The 22,865-nt window shown below is 43.3% G+C and overlaps 1 protein-coding gene across 4 annotated transcripts in view; it reads left to right on the top strand.

The window, feature by feature from the left end:
- Positions 1–22,865, top strand: part of NAPEPLD (N-acyl phosphatidylethanolamine phospholipase D) — a 48,846-nt gene that overhangs the window by 24,689 nt on the left and 1,292 nt on the right. For all 4 annotated transcript variants that reach the window (XM_059170902.1, XM_059170905.1, XM_059170904.1 and 1 more), the window contains exons 3-4: positions 15,866–16,512; positions 19,308–19,422. In XM_059170902.1, coding sequence (XP_059026885.1) covers positions 15,866–16,512; positions 19,308–19,422 — 762 coding nt within the window. The remainder of the gene's footprint in view (positions 1–15,865; positions 16,513–19,307; positions 19,423–22,865) is intronic.

The raw sequence follows: 22,865 nt of genomic DNA on the forward strand, positions 1-22,865 counted from the left end.
ACGCATGGAAGTTCTTTTTCCATCCCTCACTTTCAGTCTGTATGTGTCTTTAGGTCTGTAGTGAGTCTCCTGTAGGCGGCATATTGATGGGTCTTTTTTCTTCTTCTTTTTTTAATCCATTCTGTCACCCTTTGTCTTTTGATTGGAACATTTAGACCATTTACATTTAAAGACCTTGATAGGTATGTACCTACTGCCATTTTGTTAACTGGCCATTTTGTTAACTGTTCGCTGGTTGTTTTTGTAGTTCCCTGATGTTTTCTCCTCTTGCTCTGTTTCCCTGAGATTTAATGATTTTCCTTAATTATGGTTGGACTCCATTCTCTCTTTCTTCATATGCTACAGGTTTCTGTTACCGGAAGGCTCGTGAAAAACACGTCTCTAGCAGTCTGTATTAAGTTGATTTCACTTCAGTCCAAACACATTCTAAAAGTGCTGTTCTTGACTCTCACATTTAAGTATGTCACATCAGATTTTCATCTTATTTTGTGTATCCCTTGACTCATTTTTATAGATATAATTGATTTTACCACTTTTGTCTTTTAATGGTCTTTTACTAGCTTTGTAAGTGGTTGATATTCTACCTTTACTATGTGTTTGCTTTTACTAGTGAAGTTTACCTTTCACAGTTTTCTTCTAGTTACAGCCTTTTCTTTCCACTTAAAGAATTCCTTTTTAACATTTCCTGTAAGGCTGTTTTAGTGGTGATGAACTCCTTCAAATTGTTTGTCTTGGAAACTGTCTTCTCTCTTAACCATTCTGAATTATAGCCTTGCTTGGTACAGTATTCTTAGTTATAGGGTTTTTTTTTTTTTTTTTCTTTCAGCTCTTTGAATATATGATGCCGCTTGCTTGTGGTCTGCAAAGTTACTGAAAAATCAGCTGATAGCCATATGGGCTTTCCCTTGTATGTAACTGTTTGCTTTCTCTTGTTGCTTTTAAGATTCTCTATATTTAATTTTTGCCATTTTAGTTGTATGTGTCTTTGTGTGGACCTCCTTGGTTTCATCTTGTTTGGGGTTCTCTGTGCCTCATGAACCTGGATGTCTGTTTTTTCTCCCCAGGTTAGGGAAGTTTTCAGCTATTATTTCTTCAAATAATTTTTTTTTTAAGATTTTATTTATTTATTTGACAGAGAGAGAGATCACAAGTAGGCAGAGAGGCAGGCAGAGAGAGAGAGAGGAGGAAGCAGGCTCTGTGCTGAGCAGAGAGCCCGATATGGGACTCGATCCCAGGATCCTGAGATCATGACCTGAGCCGAAGGCAGCGGCTTAACCCACTGAGCCACCCAGGCGCCCTCAAATAATTTTTTTAAAAAAGATTTTATTTATTTATTTGACAGAGAGAGAGATCACTAGTAGGCAGAGAGAGAGAGGGGGATGCAGGCCTCCTGTCGAGCAGAGAGCCCAACGCGGGGCTCGATCCCAGGACCTTGAGATCATGACCTGAGCCAAGGGCAGAGGCTTTACTCACTGAGCCACCCAGGCGCCCCTATTTCTTCAAATAAATTTTTTGCCCTTTTCTATCTTTCTTTTGGGGGAGAATGTTATTACACTTTGATGTTGTCACTTTTTTCTTCTTCTTATTCACTCAGTTGCTTTGTGTGACCCTGTCTTTCAGACTGTTGGTCTGTTCTCCTAAATTCTTTAATCTGCTGTTGGTTTTCTAGTGTATTTTTTATTTGAGTTACTGTATTTTTCTGTTCTGACTTGTTCTTTGTTTTTTCTTTTTGTTGAAGTTCTCATTGAGTTCATCCATTCTTCTCTCATCTTTATGACCGTTACTTTGAACTCTTATCAGGTAGATTGTTTATTTGCATTTGTTTTGCTCTTTTTCTGGGATTTTATTTTATCATGTGGATCATATTCCTCTGTTGCCGTATTTTTGTCTGAGTCTCTGTGTCTTTTCTATGAAGTGGGTGTGCTGTGTCTCCTGTTCATTCTTTTTTTTTTTTTTAAGATTTTATGTATTTACTTGACAGAGAGAGGGAGAGCACAGCAGAAGGAGCAGCAGAAGGAGATGGAGAAGAAAACTATTGGTGGAGCAGGGAGCCTTGTGGGGCTTGATCCCAGGACCCTGGGATCATGACCTAGCTGAAGGCAGATGCTTGACCAACTAAGCCACCCAGGCGCCCCAGTGTCTCCTGTTCTTTTTTTTTTTTTTTTTTTTTTAATAAGGTTTATTTATTTATTTGACAGACATCACAAGTAGGCAGAGAGGCAGGCAGAGTGGGGGGGGGGAAGCAGGCTCCCCACTGAGCAGAGAGCCTGATGTGGGGCTCGATCCCAGGACCTTGAGATCATGACCTGAGCTAAAGGCAGAGGCTTAACCCACTGAGCCACCCAGGTGCCCCTTCTTTTTTTTTCTTTTTTTTTTTGTTTAAAGATTTTATTTATTTATTTGACAGAGATCACAAGTAAGCGGAGAGGCAGGCAGAGAGAGAGGAAGGGAAACAGGCTCCCTGCTGAGCAGAGAGCCCGATGCGGGACTCGATCCCAGGACCCTGAGACCATGACCTGAGCTGAAGGCAGCAGCTTAACCCACTGAGCCACCCAGGTACCCCACCCCTCCTGTTCTTGAAAGTGGTCATGTAGAAGGTGTTTTGTGGTGCCCAGTAGTGCAGTAATCCCTGGTCACCAGAATCAGGCCGTCCAGAGTGTTTACTGTATGGGCTGCCTATGCCCTCTGGTTGTGGCATTCCCACCAAAAGTGTAAGAGATCATCCTTTTTTAAGGGTGCAGCATGTTCTTGGTGACCATAGGCACAGTGTGTCACGTAGCTCTAGGGCTTCCTCATGCTGCTTAGCTGGAACCAAAACTGTGCATTTCCCTGGGGCCTTAGCCCCTGGCTGCCCTCATCCACTATCTGATTCTGTGAGTTTAACTGTTTAGATCGCAGCGCAGGGAACGGTGTGGTATTCTGTGAGCCTTCACATTCACTGTTCACCGTCAGCTTTCACTACCCCCCTACCGCTCCCCGGTCTACTTGACCTTCCCCTTTGCTTCACACACTACCGGGTCTCTATCCCTGTTTTTCGCTGACGAACCAACCAATGTACCGTGGCCATGTCTCCTTTCTTCCATGCTCTTTCCCTCTGAGGTTAGTGATTCCTTATTTGTCATCTGCTTAATACCTTTGTATGTATTTATGGCTAATCCCTCCCCCACACTCCTTCTCAGTGGCATTCCTGAGGAGAGACTCTGAGCTGGTCTGTCAGCACCTGGTTCTTTCTGGGCTGACAGCCCCTCCTGTTTGCCTGCACGCTTCCATTCTGGAGTCTCACCCCTGACCTGAGGCCTTTTGCTTTCTCAGTGCTGGCTCTGTTTCCTGCAACCCACTTGTTCCTCTTTCTTGGCTGCGTTCTCATTTTAGAGGAGCACATTCCTAATCTGCTTCCCAAGGAAGGGTACATGGAAAGTCAGTCTTTTGAGAACTTGCTTTTCTGAAATGTCTCTATTTTTTGTTTTGTTTTGTTTTGTTTTTGCCTTTTTAAAATTTTTTTTTTAAAGATTTTATTTATTTATTTTACAGAGAACACAAGTAGGCAGAGAGGCAGGCAGAGAGAGAGAGAGAGAAGCAGGCTCTGCACTGAGCAGAGAGCCCGATGCGGGGCTCGATCCCAGGACCCTGGGATCATGACCTGGGCCGAAGGCAGAGGCTTTAACCTGCTGAGCCACCCAGGCGCCCCTGTTTTTGCCTTTTTAAAAAATTGTAGTTGAGGGGCGCCTGGGTGGCTCAGTGGGTTAAGCCGCTGCCTTCGGCTCACGTCATGATCTCAGGGTCCTGGGATCGAGTCCCGTATCGGGCTCTCTGCTCAGCGGGGAACCTGCTTCCTCCTCTCTCTATCTCTCTGCCTACTTGTGATCTCTCTCTGTCAAATAAATAAATAAAATCTTTAAAAAAAAATTGTAGTTGAACTACATTACATTATGTTTCAGGTGTGCACTGCTGTGATTTGACAGCTTAAACTTCACGCTGTGCTCACTGCAATGGTAGCGCCTGTGCTATTCTGTATCATTGACCGTATTCCCATTGTGCCTTTCATTCCTGTGACTTACTCATTCATAGCCAGAAGCCTGTATCTCCCTGCCCCCTGCACCCATTTTGCTCATCCTCCCAATCCTCTTCCCTCTGATAACGATCAGTTTGTTCTCTGTTTTTTTTTTTTTTTTTTTTTTTTAGGTTTTACATATAAGGAAATCATGTGATATTTGCCTTTCTCTGACTTACTTCCCTTAGCATAATACCCTCTAGGTTCATCCCTGTTGTCGTAAATGGCAAGATCTCTTTCCTTTTTAAGGCTGACTGATAATCCATTGTGTATATATATATTCTGCGTTTTCTTTGTCTTTTCATTTCTCAGTGGACACTTGGATTGCTTCCATGTGCTGCAGTGAGCATAGGGCTGCATGTATCTTCTCACATTCATGTTTTCATTTTCTTATAAATACTCAATAGTGGAATTACGGGGTTGTGTGATATTTCTGTTTTTAATTTTTTAAACATCTTCCATACTGTTTTCCGCAGTGGCTGCCCCAGTTGACATCACCACCAACAGCATTTATTTGTCATCTTCATTTTAACCATTCTGACAGGTGTAAGGGGATACCTCGTTGTGGTTTGATTTGCATTTCGCTGATCATTATGTTGAGCATCTTTTCATGGGTCTGTTGGGATCTGTTTGTCTTTGGAAAAACATCCATTCAGGCCCTCTCCTCATTTAATTGGATTATTTGTTTCCCTGGTATTGAGTTGTAGAAGTACTTTATATTTTGGATGTTAACCCTTTATCAGGTATATTATTTGGAAATATCTTTCTTTTCCCATTCAGTAGGTTGCCTTTTCATTGTGTTCATGGTTTCCTTCACTTTTTATTTTGGTTTAGTCCCAATAGTTTATTTTTGCTTTTCTTTCCCCTGAGGAGATACATCTAGAAAAATGTTGCTAAGGCAGATACCCAAGAGATGACTGCCTATGTTTTGTTCTAGGAGTTATATCTCACATTTAGACCTTCATTCCATTTTGAATTTATTTTTGTGTATAGTATAAGAAGGTCTGGTTTCATTCTTTTGCATGTAGCTGTCCAGTATTCCCAACACCATATGTTGAAGAGACTTTTGTTCCCCCATTTTAGATTTTTGCCTCCTTTGTCATAGACCTGGGCCATGTAAGTGTGGGTTTGTTTCTGGGCTCTGTATTCTGTTCTGTTGATCTGTGTATCTGTTTTAGTGCCAGTACCTCACTGTTTTGATTACTATAGCTTTGTAGTAGATCTTGAAATCCGGGATTGTATTACCAGCTTTGTCCTTTCTCAAGACTGCCGTTGCTACTTGAGGTCTTTGGTGGGCCCATATAAATTTTAGGATGATTTTAGTTTTGTGAAAAATATTATTGGTATTTTGATAGGGATTGCGTTGATGCTGCGGATAGTACAGAAATTGGTTCTTCTGATTCATGAGCACAGAATATGTTTCCCTTTGTGTCATCTTCAGTTTCTTTTATCAGTGTTTTATTAGTTTTCAGAGTTCAGGTCTTTCACCTCTTTGGCTAAATATATTCCTAGGTTTTTTATTCTCTTTGTTGCAATTGTAAATGGGATTGTTTTCTTAATTTCTTTTTCTGCTGTGTTGTTAATGACATAGAAACACAACAGATTGCTGTATATCAAGTTTGTATCCTGTAACTCTTCCTTTATTAGTTGTAATAGTTTTTTGATGGAGTCTAGGTTTTTCTATATATAGTATCATGTCCTCTGCAAATGGTGGAAGTTTTACTTCTTCATTACCTATTTGGATGCCTTTTCATTTTCTTCTTTGATTGCTGTGGCTAGGACTTGCAGTACTGTGTTGAATAAAAGTGGTGAGAGTGAGTGGCCTTCCTTGTCTTGCTCCTGAACTTAGAGGAAAAGCTCTGTTTTTCATCATTGAGTATAACGTTAGCTTTGGGTTCATCAGATTGGGCCCTATTATAGTCTTGATGTGTGTTCCCTCTAATCCAGGTTTGTTGAGAGTTTTTAATCATGATTGGGTATTGAATTTTGTCAAATGCTTTTTCTACATCTATTGAAATGATCATATGATTTTTATCCTTCATTTTGTTGATGTGGTATGTCATGTTGATTGATTTGAGGATATTGAAGCATCCTTGGACCCCAGGTATAAATCCCACTTGATAATGCTGAATAATCCTTTTAATGTATTGTTGAATGTATTTTGCTAATATTTTGTTGAGGATTTTTGTGTTTATTTTCATCAGGGTTATTGGCCTGTGGTTTTCTTTTTTTATAGTATCTTTTTTTGGTGTCAGGGTAATGCTGGCATAATAGAACAGACTTGGAAACTATCCTTTCTCTTGTGTTTTTGCAGTAGTGTGAGTAAAATTGGGGCACCTAGGTGGCTTAGTCAGTTAAGCGGCTACCTTTCACTTAGATCATGACCTCATGGTCCTGGGATTGAACCCTATTTTGGGCTCTCTGCTCAGTCAGCAGTGAGTCTACTTCTCTGTCTCCCTCTGTGATATCTCTCTTGCTTTTTTTCTCTCAAGTAAATAAATAAAATCTTAAAAAAAAAAAAATAGATGTTAACTCTTTCTTAAATGTTTGGTAGAATTCATGTTTGAGTCCATGTGGTCTTGGACTTTTGTTTATTGGGAATTTTTTGATTACCTGTTCAATTTTGTTACCAGTAATTGGTCTGTTCGGATTTTCTATTGTTCCTAATTAAGTTTTAGATTATATGTTTCTAGGAATTTGTCCATTTCTTCTAGGTTATCCAATTTAGTGGCATATAGTTTTTTGTAGTAGTCCCTGTATAATCCTTTTATTTCCATATTCTTCCTTCTCTCTTTTGTGTCTCATTTATTTGTGTTCTCTTTGTCTTGATGATTCTGGCTGAAGGTTTGTCAGTTTTGTTTTTCAAAGAACTGCCTCTTGGTTTTCATTGATCTTTTCTATTTCTTTTTTTTTTTTAAACCCTTTTTATTTTTTAAAAGATTTTATTTATTTATTTGACAGAGAGAGAGAGGTCACAAGCAGGCAGAGAGGCAGGCAGAGATGTGGGGCTCAATCCCAGGACCCTGAGATCATGACCTGAGCCGAAGGCAGAGGCTTAACCCACAGAGCCATGCAGGCGCCCCGGTCTTTTCTATTTCTTTTGTCTTTATTTCCCTTATTTACACTCTGATCTTTATTATTTCCTCCCCTCTACTAGCTTGGGTTTTGTTTGTTCTTTTAGGTATAAGGTTAGATTGTTTGAGATTTGTCTTGTTTCTTGAGATAGTCCCCTATTGCTATAAATGTCCTTATTAAAACTGTTTCCTCTGTGTCCCAAAGATTTTGGGCTGTTGTATTCATTTTCTTTGGTCACATGTATTTTATTGAATTTCTCTTTGATTTCTTCATGGACCCATTGGCTGTTCAGTAGCGTGTTGTTTATCCTCCATGTGTTTATATTTTATCCAGTATTTTTTTCTTGGTTTGATTTCTAATTTCATATTGTCATGGTTTGAAAAGATGCATAATATCATTTCTATCTTCTTAAACATATGAAGACTTGTTTTGTGGCCTAACATGTGATCTGTTGTGGACAATGTTCCATGTACCCTTGAAAAGAATGCGTATTGTTTTGGGATGGAATGTTCTGTATAGCTCTCTCTTTAAGTCTATCTGGTCTAATGTGCCATTCAGAGACACTGTTTCCTTATTGATTTTCTTTTTCTTTTCTTTTTTTTTTTTAAGATTTTATTTATTTATTTGAGACAGAGAGAGAGAGATCACAAGTAAGCTGAGAAGCAGGCAAAGAGGGGTAGCAGGCTCCCTGCCGAGCAGAGAGCCCAATTTGGGGCTCAATCCCAGGACTCTGGGATCATGACCTGAGCTGAAGGCAGAGGCTTAACCCCCTGAGCAACCCAGGTGCCCCTCCTTATTGATTTTTTTCTGGAACATCTATTTATTCATGTAAATGGAATGTTAAAGTCCCCTACTATTAGGGTATTACTGTCAATTTCTCTCATTATGTCTGTAAATATTTGTGTTATGTATTTAGATGCTCCAGTGTTGGGTACGCAGGTATCTGCGATTGACTTTGTAATTATTATGTGATGCCTGTCGTTGTTACTACAGTCTTTCTTTTAAATTCTGTTTTGTCTGATATAAATATTGCTACTCCGACTTTTTCTGCCCCACATTCATGTGTATGGGATGTCTGTTTCCATCCTTTCACTTTCAGTCTGTTACTGTCTTACGTCTGAAGTGAGTCTCTTGTAGGCCCCGTAGAGATGGGACTTGTTTTTTTATCCATTCTGTCACCCTATGTCTTTTGATTGAAACATTTAGACCATTTACATATAAAGTAATTATTGGTTGGTGAATATACTTATTGTCATTTTATTCTTTGCTTTCTGGTTGTTTTTGTAGTTGTTTCTTCTCATGTTCTCTTGTGGCTGGTCTTCTGCAGTGTTATGTGTGCCTTTCTTTCTCTTTACTTTTTTTTTTTTTTATTTTTTATTTTTATTTTTTTTTATATATTTTTTTTTTAAAAAGATTTTATTTATTTATTTGACAGAGAGAAATCACAAGTAGGCAGAGAGGCAGGCAGAGAGAGAGAGGAGGAAGCAGGCTCCCCGCTGAGCAGAGAGCCCGATGCGGGACTCGATCCCAGGACCCTGAGATCATGACCTGAGCCGAAGGCAGCGGCTTAACCCACTGAGCCACCCAGGCGCCCCTCTCTTTACTTTTTGTATGGGTTTTGGGTTTGTGGTTGACAGGAGGGTCATATATAATATCCTAAGTCTAGAGTAGTCTCTATTCAGTGACGGTCATGTAAGTTAGAACTTGTTCTAGAAGAACTTTCTTTTTACCCCACGCTATGTTTTGTGTTTACGTTGTCCTATTTTACGTCGTCTTTTTTTTTTTTTTTAAAGATTTTATTTATTTGTCAGAGAGAGCGAGCGAGAGCGAGCACAGGCAGACAGAGTGGAAGGCAGAGTCAGAGGGAGAAGCAGGCTCCCTGCGGAGCAAGGAGCCCGACGTGGGACTCGATCCCAGGACGCTGGGATCATGACCTGAGCCGAAGGCAGCTGCTTAACCAACTGAGCCACCCAGGCATCCCCTATTTTACGTCGTCTTATCCATTGTTTCCTTACATCTGATTGAGGTCTCTTCTCTTCCATTTAAAGAAGCCCTTTTAACATTTAGGTGATGGACTACCTTAACTTTTTTTGTCTGGGAAACTCTTTTTTTCTCCCTTTGCATTCTAAATGATAACCTCATGGATAGAGTATTTTGGGTTGTAAGTTTTTTCCTTTTAGTTCTTTGAGTATGCCATGTCACTTCCTTCTGACCTGCAGAGTTTTTGCTGTGAAATCAGCTGATAGCCTTATGAGGTTTATCTTTTATGTAAATTTTCATTTTTGTCTTGCTGTTTTAGCAATTCTTCATCTTTACCTTTGACATTTTAATCATGTGTTCTGTGAACCTCCTTGGGTTCATCTTTTTTGGGATTTGCTGTGCCTCCTGAACTTGGATGTCTGTTTTCTTCCCAAGGTTAGGGAGGTTTTCAGCCATTATTTCTTCAAATAAGTTCTCTTTCTCTTCTGGAACCCCTCATAGGGGAATGTTTCCTTGATGTTGTCCATGTGATACCTGAACCTATCCTCATTTTTAAAAATTCTTTTATTTTGCTTTTCAATTTGTGTGCTTTCCATTGCCTTGTCTTCCAGATTATTGATGTGTTTTTCTACATCTGCTAATTTTCCCTCGATTTCCTCTAGTGTATTTTTTATTTCGTTTGTTGTTCTTTAACTTGGATTGCTTTCAGTTTTATGTTTTCTGTTTGTTGCCGTGCTCAGTGAGTCCCTGCACTCTTCTCCCCAGTTCAGTGGACACCCCTACCGTCATTATTTGGAGACTTTCTTGGGCATGTTGCTTATCTCTGTTTCATTTAGATCTTTTTCTGTATTTCATTGTTCTGTTCCTTTCTTTTCCTTTCCTTTTTCCTTCTTTCCTTCCATTCACATTCTGACAGATTTCCTCAATCTATTTGTTTCATTTTAAATTTTTAAGATTTTATTTACTGAGAAAGAGCACAAGCAGAGAGGAGGGGCAGGAGAAGGAAAAACAGACTCACTGAACCCAGTGCAGGGCTCGATCCCAGGACCCAGAGATTATGACCTGAGCCAAAGGTGGATGCTTAACTGACTGAGCCACCCAGGTGCCCTGTTTGTTTCTTTTTTTCTTTTTTAAAATTTTTATTTATTTGCCCGAGAGAGAATAGGCAGAGAGGCAGGCAGAGGAGGAAGCAGACTCCCTGCGGAGCAGAGAGCCCAGTATGGGGCTTGATTCCAGGACTCTGGGATCATGACCTGAGCCAAAGGCAGAGGCTTTAACCCACTGAGCCACCCGGGTGCCCCTAATTTTTTTTTTTTAAGATTTTATTTATTTGTTTGACAGAGAGACAGCAAGAGAGGCAACACGAGCAGGGGGTGTGGCAGAGGGAGAAACAGTTTTCCTGTGGATCAGGAAGCCCAGTGTGGGACTTGATCCCAGGGCCCTGCGATCATGACTTGAGCCCAAGGCAGACACTTAACAACTGAGCAACCCAGGTGCCCTGTTTGTTTCATTTTTAAATACTTAAGTATGTGTCTCAGAGTTTTAAGGGGTGGATGAAAATGTCACAATCTGAAATTTTTTTTAAAAGATTATTTATTTGTTTATTCTTTGTATTTTCCTGTATTTTGCAGATATTTTATGAAGGGTATTTTCTTTTATAATCAAGGAGAAGTTTAAAAATATTAAGCCATTTCAATGGATTTGGTACTTCTAATACAGATAGCATGGCAAAAATATAAAACATTAGCATTAAAATTAATTACATTGGAGGTATTTGGTAATAAGCACAGTCTCTATTCACTGTTAACATGATATTGTCAAAATAAATATGAAAAGTCTTTATTTAAATCTGAATTACAAAGTATAGCTGTGAGTATCCTCAGTAAAAATATGCTTTCAGGTGGAAGAAAAGGCTTAACTCAAGTCTTTTAATGTGATTTTTTTTTTAAGAAAATGATTTTAGCAGATTTACATCAAATCTTTCTCTTCTGTCTCCTGCACATATATACTCTAAAAATAATAAGTATATTAATAGGAATATGGGTTTCATTGTTTTAAGTTTTGCCATGGAGAGAATTATGGTTTAATGAAAAGTAGGGACTTTAGAGCCAGGAAGGCCTTGATTCCACTCCTGATTGAGCATGCATTTGCTGTGTGACCCCAGCAAGTTTCTTAGTGACCCTCCCCCTTGGTCTGGGTATCTATAAAATGGCAGTGACATCTGATTCACAGAGTTAGATGACAGAACCCACTTCCAGTGTCTGGCAAAGAACAGTCGTTGAATGCACGGTAGGATTTTTCCAGTTCCCCAAGAAACGTAAACATTAACTAGTGTCCGCATTAACTATGGGCCCAGGGATTTTCCCGTTTGCAGCTTTAAAAAGAGGAAGGCCAGCCAAGAAAAGTCCTGACCTGTAAAGAAAAATGTCAAGTGAGTACTTGGTTTTTTCAAGTAAACAAGAATTTCTCTATCCCTAATCTACGTGCTTCTGTAAAATTTTATTTATTTACTTTATTTATGTATTTATTTTAAAGATTTTATTTATTTATTTGACAAACAGAGATCACAAGTAGGCAGAGAGGCAGGCAGAGAGAGAGGAGGAAGCAGGCTCCCTGCCAAGCAGGGCACCCGATGCAGGGGCTGATCCCAGGACCCTGGGATCATGACCTGAGCCAAAGGCAGGGGCCTTACCCACTGAACCACCCAGGCGCCCCTAAAATTTTATTTTTTTAAATAATCTCTGCACCCACCAGGGGGCTTGAACGTACGACCCCGAGATGGAGTCGTGAGTTCCATCAAATGAGCCAGCTGGGTGCCCCTCTGCGTGCTTTTTCAGACTCTGAGGATCAAAAGGACAAAGTTATTTTGTCTTTTTTGGAATCTCAGTTATAGACTGTTTCTTTGCATTTTAGGGGACAGTGGTGCTAGAGATCAGATTCTTTAAAATAAGGTGTTCTTTTGTGATGGGCTTAGAAACAAACCGCATGCAGGAGGAAACATGAAGGTATGGTTGCTTAGTTCAGATGTGTTGTCAGTACTTGGCCTTTTAAAAATAGCTTTGTTGAGCTTTAATTCACACACTCTACAGTTGTAGTGGTTTTCAGGGCATTCAGAGCTGTGCAGCCGTTCCCACAGAGAAACCCCATGTCCTTAGTCATCAGCTCCCAAATTCTCTTGCCCCCCCACCCCCGCAGACCCTGGAAAATCACCGGTCTACCTTCTGTCTCTATGGATTTGTCTCTTGTGGACATTTCCTATAGATAGGATCATACATATGTGGTCCTTGGTGACTGGCTTCTTTTTGCGCTTTTACCTGTTAATCCTTTGTTTGGAGAGTAGCGGAGGCTGCCAGGAGCTCTCTGCCATGGGTTTTGTTACCTCCCACCAGTCTGCAGGTCATGGGAGACTGGGAACTTCAAGTGGCTTTTAAAATTAGAGCAAAAAGAAAGTGCAAATGTTTTCAGGGAATTTTGTTATGGATATTTTGATGCCCTTTTAACACATGATGCTGCTAAAGATTTTTAAAATGGTTTTAATAACCTAATCCAAGCTCCACCTGTTCAAAAAATATAATTTGATGAGTTTTGCCTTATTTATATACCCATGAAACGGTCACTGGAATCAGGATAAAGGTACATTAGCTGCCCTCTCCAAAAGTTTCCTTGTATCCTCAGGGGAGAATAAGAGGCAGATTACTATCAGATCCTTGGACTGTTACTTGTTTTCTAGAAAAATATGTATTAAATGAGATCATACTTAGGAGTCAGTGGTACGAAGCAGTAAGTGTGAAGGCCCGCCGTGACCTTGTGTGTGTGCCATCATAGTTTTCTCCCCTGTAACTGGATGTAGTTAATAGGAGCTGTACCTCCAGTTATGGGTGTACCAGATGCAATGTTATTTATTTAATTCCCTCCCTCTCCCCTCCTCCACTGTTAAAAGGATACCACGGAACATTCGTTCTTGTTCACTAACCCTAACTACCAACTTTGAAAACCGATTGGAAAAATTTACACTCATTCATCGAACACATTTTATTGAGCAAGTGATGTGTTTGTCACTGCCCCGTGCACTGGGTGCTGTGACTGATTCCAAGTTGAGTGAGACATGAGATACGTCCTTTATACACTCAGCCAGGGTTTGGGCAGAATGTCCACGGGCTGGTGCATGAACAAAATGGCATGGAGGGTGAGTGGTTGGAGTGATTGTCCCTGTCGAGAACCCCGTGTTGGCCCCATGAAGCATACACAGTTCGATTATGGTCTCCATGGGATTAGAGAGAGGGCATTTGAATCTGAGAAGTGGGATCAGTATAGTGAGGGGCTCTCAAGCAGGCCCCGTGTAGGTGGGGCACCATCTGCAGGAGTTGGGTAAAGCACTGCTGGAAGGGAAAACGGGGGAGTCCACCGGCGGGCATCCGGCGGGGCTGAGGCGGTGAGTCGGGTTTTGGTCATCAGTAGAGTCGAGTCTGTGAAGCTGTTCTAGGCGGGGAGAGTGGTACTCTGGAAGTAGGCTGCTTTTGAGGTGGCTCTTGGGTAGGGATTGAGTTTGACAGGAAGACAGTTGAGCATTGAGGAAGACTTTAACGTGTCTGGGTAGTATTCAGGATCTTAACTAGATTAGTGACTATGAGAAAGGAAACCAGTAAAAACATCGAAGTTGGTGCCTGACTGGTCATCAGGGTGCGATTTCTTTTCCCATCTAGAATACAGTGGGCTTACAGTGTGCTACTGCTGATATGGTCCCCACAACAGCGAAGTGTAGGTACGACTGTACCCATTTTTCAGATGAGGAGACTAAGGCGTAGAGTGGCTAAGAGGGGTCTTTGTCGTCCTCCACTTCTGCTGCTCCTGCTCTTCCTCCATCATGGGCCTTTTCCCACTCACACAGTCTGTGACCGCTTGGCTCTCTTCCCTCTCTGGCCTGTCTCACTCCTGTCTCCTTTGTTTGGTCTTCATCTGTCACCGCAGCTCTTGTGACGCATGCCGGGTCATCATTTGCACTCTAAAAGTGTTTCCTCTAAACCTAAATTGGGAAAAGCCTTTTTCTTTCTTTCTTTCTTTCTTTTTTTTAAAATTCATTTATTAGAGTGGGTGTATGTGCACGCACGAGTGGGGGGAGGGGTAGAGGGAGAGAATCGCAAGCAGACTCCTGGCTGAGCTCAGAGCCAGAAGCTGGGCTCGATCTCACAACCCTGAGATCACGCCCTGGGCCGAAATCAAGAATTGGACACTTAGCTGACTTGAGCCAGCCAGGCACTGCCTCCCTCCCCCGCTTTTAAGATGCTTCCTGTCCCTGGGTAGCATTCAAGGCCCTGGCTGTGTTCTTATCCTTTATAGATTGTCCCGTGCCCCTGAATGCCACATTCCTGTTAGGCTCTGGGCCTTTGCTTGGGCATTTTCTCCACCTGAAATGACTTCCTTTCCTCCGCATCATGAACTTCTCATCAGTTCTGCAGCAGCTCACACAGGTTACCGTGTCCCTGATGCCTTTGGCAACCCGGCTCTTCATTCCTTCTTCTTGGGCTGTAGCACATCTTGTCTTCTCCTTAATTATCCAATACCAGACTCTTCAAAATTGATGTGCAGCAACTTAGGAAAATAGATGTAGGAATAAAAATCAGATCGAACACAGAAGAGCACACAGACTCTTAGGCAGGGAAGTGAAGCCGCAATTAAGAAACGTGCACCATTGTGCCAGGCAGCACCGGCAGGAGACTTACCCCTGCTTCCCAGCCCAAGCACAGAGCAGAGCAGACACTGGTAAGAGTTTCCCAGTGGCAGTCAAATGAATAAAGCCAGTTACTCTGGAGAAGAGCTTGTCCTGTTACTGAGGCTTGAAAGAAATGTTTCTGGGGTGGGTGAGAAGTGGGGAAGGAGGTTGGAGCTCTAGCGTCCCTCCAGCACGAGGACGGCCGGTTCACGCAACATCTGCCTGTAAGAGAGTTCGATCCGGCTGTAGAGCAGATCGCCAAAGCACAATTCAGAAAGCACTAATACAAGCCAGGACTGTGATCCCAAAACAGAGCCGCTTCTTGTTCTCCCTTAATCCGAGGAGAAAATGTAGACCAACTAAAGGAATTAATGCTTCTGTTTTGTGTCTTTAGCATTTTTACATCTCTTTACCCCCCAAAAGCAATCCCTTCACAGGCAGGGACTACAATTTGCTGTGGCTTGCTGGGTGGTGGAAAGCCTTGAGGGTGAGGAATGGGGAGAGCCCTCTGTACAGGGGCCGGGTAGGGGTGGGGGTCGCTGGGGTATCAGCACCTCACTCTGCTCTGAGCTCTGTGTGCTCAGAAAGTCCGATTCTTATCTGAGCTACAAGATCTGCCAAGAAATGGCTGTGAGTTCTGTTGACCATCCAGGCTGAGCTGCTTCTGAGACCGGTGTTCACAGCAAAGGCACCGGCCACGTGAAGGGGCGATGGCAGAGTGACCACGGCTCAGCCAGCTCGGCTTCCAGCACCTATAGGAGAGAGCTTTTCAGAAGGTTAATACATTCAGCGGTGCTCAGAATGGCCAATTTAATTTTCCCTTTGTCTCCAGCATTTGGGACTGAGACCTTATACTATCATGATTTTATGGAGTCAGATTCAGAAAGAAATGTGCATTTTTAAGCAATAAGCAAAAATAGCACATTTACTGAATGAGGTCAGTTCTCTCCCAAATAGCCCTTCTCTCTCTGATTTATGTCAAACTCTGTTCTTACGTACCTTTTTCTAACCCCCTCCAACAAGCTGCTTTTCTTTCTCTCTCTGCATAGGAACTTGATAAAGAGCTCCCGGTGCTGAAGCCTTATTTTATCGACGAGCCCCAGGAGGCCGGTGTGCGGGAGGCCGGCCTGCGGGTCACGTGGCTGGGACACGCCACGGTGATGGTGGAAATGGACGAGCTCATCTTCCTCACTGACCCCGTCTTCAGCTCTCGCGCATCACCGTCACAACGCTTGGGTCCCAAGCGTTTCCGCCGCGCGCCCTGCACTGTGAGCGAACTGCCCCCGATAGACGCGGTCCTCATCAGCCACAACCACTACGACCATCTGGACTACAACTCCGTCCTCGCCCTGAATGAGCGCTTCGGCCCGGAGCTGCGGTGGTTCGTGCCTCTGGGCCTCCTCGACTGGATGCAGAAGTGCGGCTGCGAGAACGTGATCGAGCTGGACTGGTGGGAGGAGAACTGTGTCCCCGGCCACGATCAGGTCACCTTTGTCTTCACCCCTTCACAGCACTGGTGTAAAAGGACTCTCATGGATGACAACAAGGTTCTGTGGGGCAGCTGGTCTGTCTTGGGGCCCTGGAGTCGGTTTTTTTTCGCAGGAGACACTGGTTATTGCCCGGCTTTCAAAGAGATAGGAAAACGGTTTGGCCCCTTTGACCTCGCGGCTATTCCCATTGGCGCGTATGAACCCAGGTGTGTGGGGGCCCCCCGGGAGGCAGCCCTGCTCCATGACGGGTGGCCTGACTCTAAAGGAGTTTCGAATTCGGGATAATTTGGGGTATCGTTTGTGATTTTAACGGTGGATGTTTGTTACTGGCGGTGATTTCGGAGGTTGGTGGGTCAGATTCAGTTCTTGTCAAGTATCTCAGTCCGTCATACTGTTACGTGATGACTCAGAATCCGAGATCCTGTCGCCAGGAAAGCTGGACCAGGGTTAAAGAATTGCTGCAGCCTAGCTGCAAGTTCAGGTACGGTTCTGACTTGGGTTAAACTGATCAGCCAGTCAGCAGAGCTAAGCCGGCTCTTGTTCGTCACGTGGGGAACTCTCTGCAACCACCTTCCGCTCCACGTCCCGCGAGCCCGTCCCCAGGCTGTAGCTCTCCTGCCCTGGGCGGAGAACAAGTGAGGAATCCGAGCAGTGAGTCCCTTGCACTGGTCCCGTGTCCCTCAGTGTGGCTGTTCCCACTGTACCCGCTGTACCCGCCTTGCCTGCAGTCAGAGCGGTTGAAGGTCACAAGGCACTGGAGACCCAGGAGACCCGGCCCTGCCTGTGCTCTCCTTCATATTGTCCGGCTCAGGGAAAGAGAGGTGATTTCAGAGAATGCAGCCCGATTTCAGTGAACGCTGGGTGACAGATACCAGTTAAGAGAAAATAAACACCAATAGTAGAAGACATGCCTTCTTTCCTGTGGTACAGGCACAGATACAGAATTGTATGTAGGATGGCGTTTAATTTCGGCAATCCCACAAGCAGGAGAAACACTAACTCAAAAATGAATTGTGCAAATCTGACTATTTCCATCTGATTTTGTTGTATTTAACTTTTAAAGCTCACTAAAACCATTTCTTCACTGTTTATTAAGGCTTTTTTCTTTTTTTTTCCCCTAGTGTCTTTAAGGCGCTAGGTACTTCTACCCTATTTTTAAAAATTACTATGAATCAGTTGTCTTTGATCTTTGGTTTTCCACCTCTTTTTAAAAAAATTTTTAAGATTTTATTTATTTGACAGACACAGTGAGAGAGGGAACACAAGCAGCGGGACTTGGAGAGAAGTCCAAGTCCCTTGGAGAGGGACTTGGAGAGGCTCCTTGCTGAGCAGGGAGCCCAATGTGGGGGTTGATCCCAGGACCCTGGGATCATGACCTGAGCGGAAGGCAGATACTTAACCGACTGAGCCACTCAGGCACCCCTCAGGGTATTCTTAATATATTAGAATACCTTATTTGTAATTCTGAAGATTTTTCCTGTGTCACAATATATAAAGATCCCATATATGTGTTGGTATATTGTGTACAAATTCACTATAAAAATCACAGAATTCCCCCTTCCTGCTTGCATTGCAGCTGTCCTGTTACTAAGTTGGGAGAGGCCAGCAGCACAGTATTTGCTCTAAGAATTAGGCTGTGTAGCTTCTGCTGCATGATCCATCTCTCTGGTCAGTACTAACAGTTTTAGAAGTAAGGTTCCCAGCACAGTTTCAGTACTCTCTGAATGTACGATGATTACCCCCAGGCAGCTTTCAGTAGTATCCCTGTGGGGATCTGTCACCAGATATTCTATGCAAGCTGGTAAGAAGTTCTGTTTTGCGTTTTGTTGTTGTTTAAGTAAGCTCTATGCCCAACATGGGGCTTGAACTCATGTCCCCAAAATAGAGAGTCACATGTTCCACCGACTGAGCCAGCCAAGTGCCCCAGGATGTTGTTTTTATTTTAACTTTCACACCAAAATAAAAATTCTGAATTTATGTCAGATAGACATGAAGGGTGGAAAGGAGTATGTCCATCGCTTTGATTGGCTATAGGAGTTTAAAGAAAAAAAAAATCAGTAGAAACACCAAAAGCTGTTTGCATCTTGCCTGGGATCCGAGTGTCAGGAGGCAGGACAGAACTGTGCTTTTCTGACCCGCTGTTGAGTAGAACACAGTGGCTTTGTTTCCAGCCTCCCAGGGGGCTCGGCAGCTCCCAACAGTAAATAACAACCCTTTAGCTGTTGCCAATGAACTTGTCCGTGGTGTGTTCTGTGAAACACAGAAGCACCTGTGTTGAGTCCAGGTCCGTGAGTCTCGATGCAGCAGAGCTGGGAGCCGAAGGCCTGAGCTCCACACACCCAGCAGGGGTAGAGCTGGGGTCTCCGTGCAGGCCCCAGCCTCCAGGGCCCTGCCCTCCCCAGACTTCGGGCAGCCTCACACTGTCTCCACAGGCTCCCCGTAGCCCCCCGCAGGTTCTCTCCCTCTAAATCCTACACCTCACTGTTCAGTATGGTGTATGGTGTTTAAATAACATCCTTGCATAGCAACTGATTTTTTTTTTTTGCTCCCAGTCTTTAAATATCCTACACTAATTTTTGTTTGCTTTTTGCTTTAGCAAGCTAAAAAAACAATGGTTTCAGCAAGTTTATTCAGGTTATCCTGAATCACGCTTTTGGCTTCTAGCTCTTGACCCCTTAGTTTCTTTGATTCATACCAGGATTGCAAAGACTCTGCTTCTTTAAGAGTAGAACATACCTTCAGAATAAATGGTCAGTAAAATCAAATGCTCGTGAAATGACATCTTGGCTTGCAAAGGGGAGCTTTGCTTGAGACTTAGCAAGCGTGTGGCAATTTAAGATCTTTGCTTATTTTGTCTTCCAGCAGAAAAGTATACTTAAAAGAGATGGCTTTTGCCTTTCTCAGTCCTGTGCAGAACGTTTCAAGGCTGATTAAATGAAGCAGTAATTAGAATTGAGGGTGTATTCCAAAGGCCAGAATTAATAAATTGCTGTTTTATCAGGTGGTTTATGAAATACCAGCACGTAGACCCGGAAGAAGCTGTGAGGATTCACATTGACGTTCAGACAAGGAAATCTGTGGCAATTCACTGGGGAACTTTTGCCTTAGCAAATGAGGTGAGTCTGATCGTGGTAAACATCACTTTGGTTATGTGCTTGACCTGAGAGGGTTCCAGTGTCCGCTCCCCCTGCAGTGAGCTCAGAGGCCCGACTGGCATCACATGTGCGCAGCCCTCTCGTGTAGTAAGGGGATCGCTCACACTAGCTGGTAAAACGGTATTTATATACAGCGAGAAAATCTCCTTACATGCTGTGCTTTGGGCTTATTTCTGTCACTGAAGCATGTGTTTATAGAACCAAACCTGTATAGTCTTGGAAATAGAAAAATGAACCGTCATGTTCCACACCCCCCCCCGCCCCCACCTGCCACCGCCTCGAAGGGGCTTTTGTTCTAGCAGAAGGGATAAGGGGGTGTAATTCTAAAACAGGCGTGGAAAGAAGTGCTTCACTGTGGGACAAGGTGGTCTCACGAGTCATGGACTGTTAGTGATTTGGAAGGATCAGGGAGGGAGGGCTTCCTGGAAGAGGGGACATCTGAACTTCCCTGTGAGAAGGCAAGGTAGGAAGGCATTTCAAGAGAAAGGGGCAGAGCATAGGATTGGAGGAAGCAAGCAAAGGAGAATGGTGAGGAAGTAGTTGAGTCAGAGTATGGATGTGACATGGAGGGCCATATGGGAAGTGAGGCTGGACAGCTTGGAACTTTTTAGGAGTACGTTTTTTATTCAGGAAGTAGTGACGGGGTGCTATGTGCCAGGTGGTGGGATAAATGGTGGTTTTATTCCTAGACTAACGCAGAAGAGCTGATTTTTTCCGTAAGGTAGGTGAGTCCTAGAACTCTGCTATTAACCAAGGTTCTGGGATCACGTAGAGGGATAGCAAAACGTTTTCTCCTTTCCTGGATTCGGTTCCTACCCTATGCAAAATTTAGAAATGGATGGTTGAACTTGGCATCTTCTCCTTTGCTTTGTGTAGCCTCTTCCTCATCCCAGGGCCGCGTTGCAGGAACCCTGTGTTTTCAGGCTGTTGAAGGAACTACCTCTGCTCTGTTTCTGGCCTGTCCACCCTCTCCAGCCCCAAGTCCAAATTCCCACCCCATGATATAGCATCCCTGAGCCAGGCGCTCTCGGGGAGCCAGTGAATGAATGACCCCAGGGCCAGGGAGAATGAATGAGAACAAGAGTGCCTGCATGTATGTGAAGGGGAAATTCGATGCTGGTTTCCTGTGGCTGTACCGTACTATTCAGTGGCTTTCTTATCCCATAGATGTAGCTCATGTGTGTAGGTCTAGGTACACGTGTCTATATATGATCTACAGAGAGACTTAGATAAAGTCCCACTATTTTATTACATCTGTTCAAAGAAAAAGATCAAGGATGACTCCTAGATTTTTAAATGAAGAGCGTGACTATCTTCCCAATTACTTTCCTGAGATGAGGAAGATGAGAAGATAGAAACCACCATCTTCAAAAGTTAGTGGTATTCAGCCTCCCAGGAATTCTTCCCGTTAAAAATCTAACCACCATCTTTATTTCTTAATGAAACCTGTAACAAATTCATTAATCTTAGCAATTCAGAATATGTTCACACTTTTTTTTTTTCTTTTTTTAAAGATTTTATTTATTTACTTGAGAGAGAGACAGTGAGAGAGAGCATGAATGAGGAGAAGGTCAGAGAGAGAAGCAGACTCCCCATGGAGCTGGGAGCCCGATGCAGGACTCGATCCCGGGACTCCAGGACCATGACCTGAGCCGAAGGCAGTCGTCCAACCAACTGAGCCACCCAGGCGTCCCAGAATATGTTCACACTTTGCATTAGATGCATAACCTGGGCAACTCTGAATTTGTTCAATTATAAAGAATTTTTGGATATTTACCCTATGGGTAAACACTTTAACGTGATTTGCATAGAGGTAGTTCTAATAGCTACTTACTGTAACAGCAGACTGAGGATGTCCTTCACTTGGCAACACTTAAAAAGTTGTATATATGGCAACATCTAGTCTGTGTCAGCAATTATGAGTGGGATTTCTACGTGATGTTTTTAAGCACTAAAACTTTTAAAAACTCACTAGTTTTGGTGGAACCTAATTTCAGGCATCACGTAAGCTAGGTTATGTCTGGGCAGGTTGATGAATGGGGCGAGTGCTGGGCACTTCCTCTGCCCCTCCACTCCTCTCATCTGCTGTCTTGCTGGATTCATACCTGCTGTTTGGCCGTGGGGCATTTTTACCTCACTTGTGGGACTAAAGTGTTTGGACAATGAGATTGCCACCAGTCACTCGGAAGGCTTCCTTGCCTTCTTCTAGGGTTACCTTCTCAATGGCCAAAACAGCCAACAATTGACCCGTGAAGAAACTCAGAAGGCAACCTCAAAGTCCACAGTAAATTAGAGCCTATTACTAAAGTGTTGAGCAAAGAAACAATTAGTGTAGGGTGATTGTGTCAGTGTGTTTTTGGCCAAGACTTGTAGAGCACTCGGGTGTGTGTGTATTGCAGGGGGGCAGGGATGGTGCAACTTAACGAAGCAAGTCCTTTTTCAATGGGAAAGAATTTAATTTTTGAATCTCTTATACTAACAGTTTTATAAGGGAAATATTTAGACTTAAAGCTGTTAAAGTTACACTTTATTGGGAATATTAGCAATTTCCTCCATGATGCAGAAGCCAGTGAGGGAGGAGAAAAGATCATGTCGCTAATACGTATTAGCCAACCTGTGTGTCTTAACACCTAGTACATCACTGGCTGTCTCTTTGGGGTCACCATGTCCCCATCCCCCACCCCCAAAGCAGGGAGTGCCCTCTGACCCCATCTGTGGGCCTCATCTCTAGTGGGTCACTCCCTTGATTGGGTGTATCTTTGGTCTTAGGGCCATTGGTCCACTGTACCTTAATCCATGTTTCTTTCTCCATAATCCATGTTTATATACCCAACTCCCTGTTTGACATCTTCACTTGGATGTCCATCAGGTACTAAAAACTTGAGTTCTGATCTTCCCTCAAACTTGCTTCTTTTACATCTTGGAACATGGTCCTAGTTACTCAGATCAAAACCTGGCCTTTTCTCCTGTCCCCCATCCTGTTCACCCCGCATGCAGTCAGCTCAAACTTCAGCATACATAAGTAATCTCTCCCTGCAACATGGGGCTCGAATACATGACCCCAAGATCAAGCGAGTTGCATGTTCTACTAACTGAGCCAGCCAGGTGCACCCACCCCCAGAGTATTTCACACTTGGACTACTTTTCACTACTTGCACTGTCACCACTTTGCCCCTTCCCATCTGTTCTCAGCACTCTCAAAGGCCATGACCTTTATGCCTTGACTCAAGTCAGTAGCTTCCCTCCCACTCATCTTCCCCAACTGCCTCCCAAGCCCAGTGTCGTCCTCTGCCAGGTCTTGGGTCAAACACTACCTTCTCATAGAGGATCTCTTAACCTGCTCTTAACCTGTGGTATGTAAAATTAAACTTCCATCCCCAGTGCTTATCACTCCTCCCTCTCTC

Source organism: Mustela lutreola, chromosome 4 (assembly GCF_030435805.1).
Source record: "Mustela lutreola isolate mMusLut2 chromosome 4, mMusLut2.pri, whole genome shotgun sequence".
In the NCBI taxonomy this organism is placed as follows: domain Eukaryota; kingdom Metazoa; phylum Chordata; class Mammalia; order Carnivora; family Mustelidae; genus Mustela; species Mustela lutreola.